At 35.2% G+C, this 8,484-nt stretch overlaps 1 protein-coding gene across 10 annotated transcripts in view; it reads left to right on the top strand.

The window, feature by feature from the left end:
- Nucleotides 1-8,484, top strand: part of HDAC9 (histone deacetylase 9) — a 936,353-nt gene that overhangs the window by 670,043 nt on the left and 257,826 nt on the right. For all 10 annotated transcript variants that reach the window (XR_009403815.1, XM_059396742.1, XM_059396749.1 and 7 more), the window contains one exon: nt 273-322. Coding sequence is in view for 9 of the 10 variants with exons in the window: in XM_059396742.1 (XP_059252725.1) it covers nt 273-322 (50 nt within the window). In the remaining variant the exon portion in view is untranslated. The remainder of the gene's footprint in view (nt 1-272; nt 323-8,484) is intronic.

Below are 8,484 nucleotides of genomic sequence, written 5' to 3'. Positions count from 1 at the left end.
TGTGATATATTAAATGATGTGTAGGGCTCCTAAAATTTTTTTGAGACTCAAATTTCGTAAGTATATGTTTGTTCATGTGGGGCAATAGACTGTATGTATAGTAATAATTCATTTGCTTTAAGTTTGTACCTATTTAAAATTTGATTAATTTTCTTCTAAATCAAGTGGTAAATATTATGTGTCATGATATTATGTGTTAATAAACTAAAATTTTTAAAATTACAATTATATTCCCTATTGATTTATTTTTTACATGTCTTCTTAATGTATAGGTGATGCCTCTCAAAAGTTTTTTTCCTCATTACCTTGTGGTGGACTTGGGGTAAGTATGAATTTGTTTACTGTTTTAAATGGCCAAAAATATCTCTTTTGATTTATTTATTCAGGCTATGTGTCAATAAAAGTTATCCTAGACTTCAGGATTGGTTAAGTAATTTGTAGAGCTCAATTCCCAGTAAAAATGCAGATCTCCATGCTCAAAATTTATTAAGAATTCCAAGATGGCGACACAGTGAATTAGTCCAACTGTTGGGCCCTTCTAATTCTAGGGTTCTTTGTGAATGCACAGGTCACATTCCATAAAGCTAGCTTTGCTAGACTTATGTAACTGGGGAAACACAAGAAGGTTTAGCAGTTTTGCAGTAGAATTCAGTTCTCAATAGAATCACACTGAATATGCAAGTACATTATATTCCTGATGAAAATAGCATTATCTTCACAAAGTGCTTTGCATTGTAGCACACTTTGTTTGTGAACCCCTAGGGCCATTTTTATCTTGAGTAATTAACAAAGCCTTTTTTGACCCAGGATATTTATACCACATTTCAAAGACAAATTTGTTTGAATCCAATGACATGTGAAGAAAAATGTCTACATTTTTGTGGATAATTAGAACACATCCTTTAACCTGCAATCTGTTTAAAGTTAACCCTTAGCAGTAACAAAGACTAAGTGTTAAGTCATGTTAGGACTGTATAATTCTAGATCAGGTTTCAAGCACTGAGGAGTTTAAATCAATTAGGCTTCTTGGACATTGAAGGGAAAGAACTGTGTACGTCATATTTTAGGCAAAATTTAACTAAATTTTATACAGGGAAATCCCACATATTTTAAGTTAATTCTATCATTTTAGTGATTCTAGACTTCACAAGGATTATCTTTCTAGTCCTTCACCTATGATTCTGCCCTTTCTAGAAATAAGAATGGCAACTACAATAACCAATATCTGCTTGGATTTTACAGTTCACTAACATACAACTGAGGTTCATAAGAGCTTTGTAAAATAGTTCTTACTATTAATACTAATTTGAAGATGAGAAACTAAAGGCTCAGAGAATGGATGTCATTTTCCTGAAGTCACAGGAAAGGGTAAAATGCTAAAAAAGTGTGAAGTTGATATGCATGTCCATGTGTAGCTGTTCTAAAAGAGTTCTTTAGGTCCTTCCATGGTTTTCATATTCAACAGGCTGGCCACAGTCCCTAGAGCCTCACAGTGCAACAGTGTGGCTGGTATAGCATGGTCTGTTTTGTAGCAGCTCAACAGTGAGCTTCACTTTTTGACCCTGAGCTCAAGACAATCATCATCCTACATAAACCCTTCCTTATTTTTAGCAAACCCACTGTGAAGCCAGGAACTTGAAAAATCATTTGTGAAAGCAGAGGATAAACTGACTTTAAAATAGGTATCACTGGTTTTTGGCTTATTTTCTAAAATCCCAAGTGCTCATTTTAAGATAGTGGTTGATTACCTGCAAATGAAACAAAGCTAATAACTAATTAGGGAGATATATGATAGATACATGATATGGCTCTTAAATGAGTGATGGTCATCAAACTCCCACTCCTTTACTCTTAATTCATGACCCAGACCTGAAATGAGGACATCTCCTTAGGATCCATCTCCCAAGTCTGACTTGGATTGTACCTATACTACACTGTCTTTGAACACAAAGTACTTGTTACTCAACTGCTCTAAACCTGTACCAGGGTAACTTCTTATTCTTCAGCTGGAACTGCCTTAGTGAACACTTTGAAGTGCCCAAGGAATGAAGAGTGAGTACTGCTTTTGTCCCTGTATGTTCAACACAAAGCATAGTCAGTATCATAAATTAAGTCCTTGCTAATGTCCCCAAACACTGACTTTAACCTTGGTGGCAGCAATGATAGTATATAAATCTAGCTACAGCGAGCAGAGGCAGAAGGTGGAAGACTGGATTAGTTGGACTTCAATTCTGTAGAGTGCTGGAGAGAGGCACTTCTGTTTATCAGATTGACCTCTTAGTCTTCTGAAGGTCTTCTGGTGGTTTTATGTAGGTCCAAGTAAGTGTGAACATGCATGATGAGTGCATGTGCATGCACAAGCTTGTCCATGTTGGTACCCTAGAGAACAAGTTTGATTTGACCTTTTTTCTTCCCAGAAACCAAATTGTGTTCTTAGGTATTCAGAAACCTTTTAGCCCCTCAGATCTTGGGTTTTGATATAAGTCCTCAGAGAAACTCTGCATCCTCTAGATTTGTAACATCTAAATTTTTACTTTGGGGACAGTCCTAGACATATTAAATATACAAAGAGAGCCAGTATGACGTGAGAGTGGTCCAGCTTCACAACATGGGGCACTTCGGAGAACTTGGAAAACACCAATATTGCTCTTGTGCTAAGGTACTCTTGCAGTTCACATGATTGACTTAAATTCCAAAATATCTAGTGCTCCCCCAAAAGTAAACTCTAGTCTCTAGAATTTATACCATGCTACTGGATGGCTTAATTATATACCTACTGAAAGCTAATGGATTGACTGGCTTTTGGGAAGACTACCAGGGACATTGTAAAATCAGAAAATCCCTACTTACTAAATTTTCTCCTAAAATTCCATGTGATAATTTTTAAAGTTTTTAAATTACAGTATAGTTAACATATAATGCTATATTAGTTTTTGGTGTAAAATACAGCGATTCAGCAGTTCTAAACATTATCCAGTGCTCATCATGATAAGTGTACTCTTTGCCTATGATAATTTGCCAGTAGTTGGTTAAGTTGCTCAAAGGGCAAATGGTATTTAAGGTGCTTTAAAGTACATTTTCCAGAATTGCATTTTGAGCAACATTCACAAGCATTTCTAATTCCTTGTGTTTGGTTCTCATTTTGTTAGTTACTATGGTATGACTCACTTCTCATTAGTGTGTGATTGCAGTACAAGAAAATGCATCAGTTGCAGAGAGCATTTTACCAAATCCCAGGACTTAGTCATCATCTAATGAAATAGATAATTAAGGGACTCTGGACATAAAAGCCAGTGCAGGACCACTTTAGTACTCATTCCTAAGGGTCTATCACTAAAAATAGTGATCATTTTTCTGGCCATCTGACCTGCTGCTGTGTGAAGAAATCTTGAAATCATTTCTCAGCTTTACTTTTCCCTCTTCACTTGATAGGCCACAAAAAAACCCCACAAAAGCAAGGACGAGCAGGCTTTTATGATAATGTCGTCATCAGCTCCCAGCTTCAAACGCTTCTGCGGCTTTTGAGTTGTCATTTATAACTTGGAACTGAATCGACCCATAATTCCCTTGATACACTTAGAGAAATTGATAACAGACTCTGCACTTCTTTTATGGCTCGGAGGAGGCAACTCCAATCACATCACTATTGGCAGGCAATATTATTTTTTGACATGGTTGTAAAAGTATAAAGGAGCTTATGGCATTTGTTTAGATGAGGAATGGGCTCTCAAGCTGTGCTGGGGTTTATAGGACCAGATTAGTGAGAAGCAAAGGGAATATGATGTTTGCAAACAGGATATGATTTTATATATAAGTTTGGGTTTCATGCTCTGTTCCCTGGGGAAAGCCCTGCAGACAGCAGAGAATTCCACTTATATCCTACAAAAGACAAGCTTCTGGTGCCAAAAAGGCAGAAAAATAAACGTGGTCAATGGGCAGTGTCAGACCCCTTAATTGGTGGAGGAGGAGCTGTAGAAGAGGCAGAACAATTCCCTAGGAGGAATGAGGAATTGCTGAGTATGGGCAGAATCTGGGACCGCCTAACTGGTCAAAGATGTGCCAAAAAATGAGGCTCTACGAGGTTTAGTCAAGGCACCTTCTCCAGCAGCAACTCAGTCAATCTGTGAACACGAAACTGGCTTTTTATTACAAACTTTTATTCTACCTATATTCTATTTGATTATTGCTATATCTGACACATTGTGGAGGTTAGAGATGTCATTTTTGTGATTTGGAAAAGGGGAGATTGGGAGAAGGATTAGGTGGTTATGGGGAGGTAATTTAAGGCTCATTTCAGTTGCCCTGAGGTTTTCAGCAGACATTTTAGGTATGTATTAACTATACTTACTGTACAGGAGGCAGGTTTGGATGAAATGTCTCAAGCTTTCTTTCATTCTGTCAGATTAAAAATGTAAGCTCTCTCCTCTGATATATAAAATTTACTTACATATAAATATTTTATATGCATACATTCAAAAGAGAGCTGCCTGCTATTTTCTACTACATTTGTATCTTTGTATTATTTTACCCATTACACTATATTGGGTCTTCCTAATAGCAGTTAAAAAAAAAAAAGTTCTAACGGCAAGTCTTTTAAAGGACCTCTCTGACTTTCTCTTTTGTATTATAATATCAGGAAATGATTAATTATGACCAAATCTATAGACATACAGTTAAGTTCAGAAATATTTGATTAACAGAAATATTTGATTAATACATTCTTCTCCTGCTATTTAGAGTGGTCTTCTTTGAACCATAATCAGTAATTTAGAAGGCATAACATATGCCATCATATGAAGAGTGAAGAGCTGGAAAAAGATGACTTTTTGCCAGTCATTAGATAAGGTGTGGGAATGCAAAGACTAAATGAGACCACATTTCTCAGTTGCTTATAGCCTATTCATTGTGCTGATTTGGACACATGTGCTATGGGAACACAGAAGAGGGGGCTTCCAGAACAGAAAGAAGGGCATTGTGGGGACTATTTAAGTAATCATAAGCTAAATAAATTTTCAAGATGATTTTCAAGATGAACATATTTGTATGAGTTTGTGGGAAGGGATATGTGCGGGGTGTAGGGGGGTGTGTATATCTAGGCATTAATTGTTTAGGCCATAATAACAACACCATATTTTTAATAATCATACTAAGGTATTGCTGATTAGTAAGGAATCTTTATTCCCTAAAGCAACAACAACAACAAAACCTACTGTTTATGCCAAAATATGTACGTTGGAGCCCCTTCCTTTTATCATAAGTATATGCATTATGTGCTATTCCCACCCAGTTAACCTAAGCAGACGCAATGCCTGTTGTTACATCTGCAGAAGGAGGTGGGGGTGGCATGTGTTTCTTACATGTACTAATCAGGATAATGTTGATTTTCTTTGTATTAATGCTCAGCTCAAACCTGGTTTGCCAATCAGTGCTTCATTTCCTCCACTCCTGCTATCAGAGAAGCATCGCAGCCCTCTACCCTCCAAAATAGGATCAACTAAGATTCAGGATCCGTCTTTTCCCCATCTCCCCTTCTCCTATGTGAATTTTCATTAGTTTTAAACTGAATGCAAATGATACTAGCAGGAACAACGCATAGCACCTGGAAAAAGTAAAACTCATAAGAAGCTGCCCTAATGGAATTGTTTCAGAATTTTGTTTCATATTGTGGATTCTACAAAAAGATAATGTTGCCCCAGCTAAGGAAAATACAGTACAAAATATTATGCAAGCTAGGAAATTCCTTCTAAATAACAAAGGAATTTTCCAAATATTGTGTAGATTATGCTAATGGTATATACTCAATAATAGTTGTGAGGAAATAGATGACTTGTCCCACAGATATAAACATATATACATAACTCTATGTTTACTACAAAATGTAAAATTTTATATAATCTTTAAATGTCTAATGTTCATTGCAGGGAAGACACAATTAGAAATGAAAACCTTTTCTTCCTTCTTAAATCACTTACCTGTAGTATCTCATTTGTGATTAAATTTCTGTTGCTTTGATTTTATGAAAAGGACACATTTTGAAATTCCATTTTCATTTTCTTATTTCGAGTACACATGAATATAAGACAGCTATTAAAATTCTTCCTTTGTCAACATGAGATATTTAAAAATGCCATCATCAAAGCTTTACACATGTTTTTTTACATTCTCAGGACCACAACACCTATAAAAACTGTATGAGCAATACTGTCAACCAAAAGAAAGTCGCCTGCTATTTTCTACTACATTATTATCATTGTATTATTTTACCCATTACACTACATTGGGTCTTGCCCAATAACAGTAAAAAGAAAAAAAAAAGTTCTAATGGCAAGTCTTTCAGTTGCTTAGAAGAAGAAAATATATCCATTTCTGGAATTTCTTGTTCTGTAATTTTTCTCTGGTCTATAATTTGATTTCTCTAAAGAAATTGCAACTTAAACTATGCTGTTGCTAAAGGTAAATGGATTTGATGAACATTAAGCTTTGAATTCAAGAAATTTATAGTTCAATGAAACAAAAAATTAAAAAGTACCGAGAAATTAAAAAGTACCTGAATGAATTTGAATATACAATCATCTACTGGTTCCCACTTGCAGCCATCAAGAAAACATAAGGCCTGAGTTTAGATGAACATTTAGAGTTAAGAAAGGAAATGAAATTACTTAGAAAAAAGGAATCTTTGGTCAGCTTCTAAGTTGTGCAGCTTGGAATGATGCTAAATCCTGTCCCATCTCACCTTTTCACTTTGATGTGAAAAAGCTGCATTAATATTTTCATTTGTCATATTTCTACCTTGGATACTTCCTGATGCAGATATTCATCCCTATAATAAGCTAATATCTAATACAGAATATTGGTACATTATTGGATTTGTCTTAAGTATTTTGACAGACAAAGTTTAGTAAAGTGTAACTTCTAAATTTTCATATTCTATCATTTTCCTTCAAAATCCAAAACTGAAATAAACTAAAATATAGTTTATGGTTGAGCCATAACAGGCAGTTCATGGCAGATTTCCTTAGACTTAATCATTCAAAACTCCTGGGTGGAACTGATAGCTCCTGACTCCTAGGCTAGCAGCATCATTATTACTATACAAGGTCTTATTTTAAGATCTAAAATAACAAGTAAAATTAAGGACTTGAATGATTAAACAATGATTTATCTTAGCAACAAAGCATACATTAATCATATTTTTAAATTTTTTAATGAAGACTATTAAAAAACTGTTGTCTTTGAGAATGACATGCGTCCAAAATCATTTGGTTAATTTATTTTGTTACCATATTCTAAATAATATGGTGCATATGGTCTCTAATTAGCATTTACTGTGGACACATGTAGATATCCTTTAAAATGATCCTGTACATTTTGAAGTGTTTCCATTCAAAGAAATAAAAAACAAGGCCTGAACTTAGTGAAATTCTTTGCTGCTAAAGAGATTACTCTTTTTTCCCTTTAATCTATTACCTCTCCTTTAGACATTTCAACATTATACATTCAATTTTTGAATAAACAGGTATTGAAAGACTCCTATGTGCTAAGTGTGAAGCAACTCTAGCTGCATATTCTTCTTTTGAATTTCTTATTTTCTTTTCAGTTCTCAGTCATATCCCTTATTATACTTACCACTTTGTGTTAATCTTCCTTCTTTTATATTCATGACCTTTAGTGAAAGAGACCTGGGAGTCCATAGTGATATGGACTGAAGGCAAAATATCTGGTCATTTCATTGAACAAGATCCAAAGTCATTTTTCTAATAGAATATTTGTACAAGACAGTCTTCCTTTCTCAGCTTTCTTTGACAGAGGCATCATTTCTTCATTTTGAGAGCTAGTGAGTGCACTATTCAGGTTCAGCTAACTATTATATTAAAAGCAAGTATGCAAGAAGTCAAATACCCAATACTAATTGGCTTTAGACTTAATATACTTACAGCTTCCGGAAGCTACCTCAACTTCAACTGGAACCTACCTCACTCATTAATTCACTTGTTTACATAATAAATATTGATTGATTATTATAAGCCAGGAACTGTAAGTATAGTAATGAGTACAGTAGAAGAAAAATTCTATCCTTGTGGAACTAACATTCTTGTAGGGAGGACAGATAAATATGAATTAGTTCAAATAAATGTGTGAAATGATGAATGTTCTGCAGAAAAGCAAGCAAGGAAGGAAGATGGTATGGAATCTGGGGATAGAAATGGTAGTTAATGGGAAGTGTTCCCTTTTGGAGCTTAGCACTGATGAGTGAGGGATGACCTGGGAGTCCTGGCTTCTTGTGGTTTCTAACTTAAGGAGGAATAATAGGGGCAACAGAGTAGGTTTGTTAAGACTTTTCAGAGTTCTGGGTCCCCATCTTCACTCGTGCTTGTGAAGATGTGATTATCTTGTGCAGTAGGGTTGCTGTATCTAGAACACATAGAATTTCTGGCCTCCTCTTTGACTCCTGGATTGAGGTGTGGTAGATTTACAGTCACACCT

The sequence above is a fragment of the Mustela nigripes genome, chromosome 4 (genome assembly GCF_022355385.1).
Source record: "Mustela nigripes isolate SB6536 chromosome 4, MUSNIG.SB6536, whole genome shotgun sequence".
Lineage (NCBI taxonomy): Eukaryota > Metazoa > Chordata > Mammalia > Carnivora > Mustelidae > Mustela > Mustela nigripes.
The sequence above is the reverse complement of the archived record's forward strand: the minus strand, read 5'-3'. Positions and strand labels throughout refer to the sequence as shown.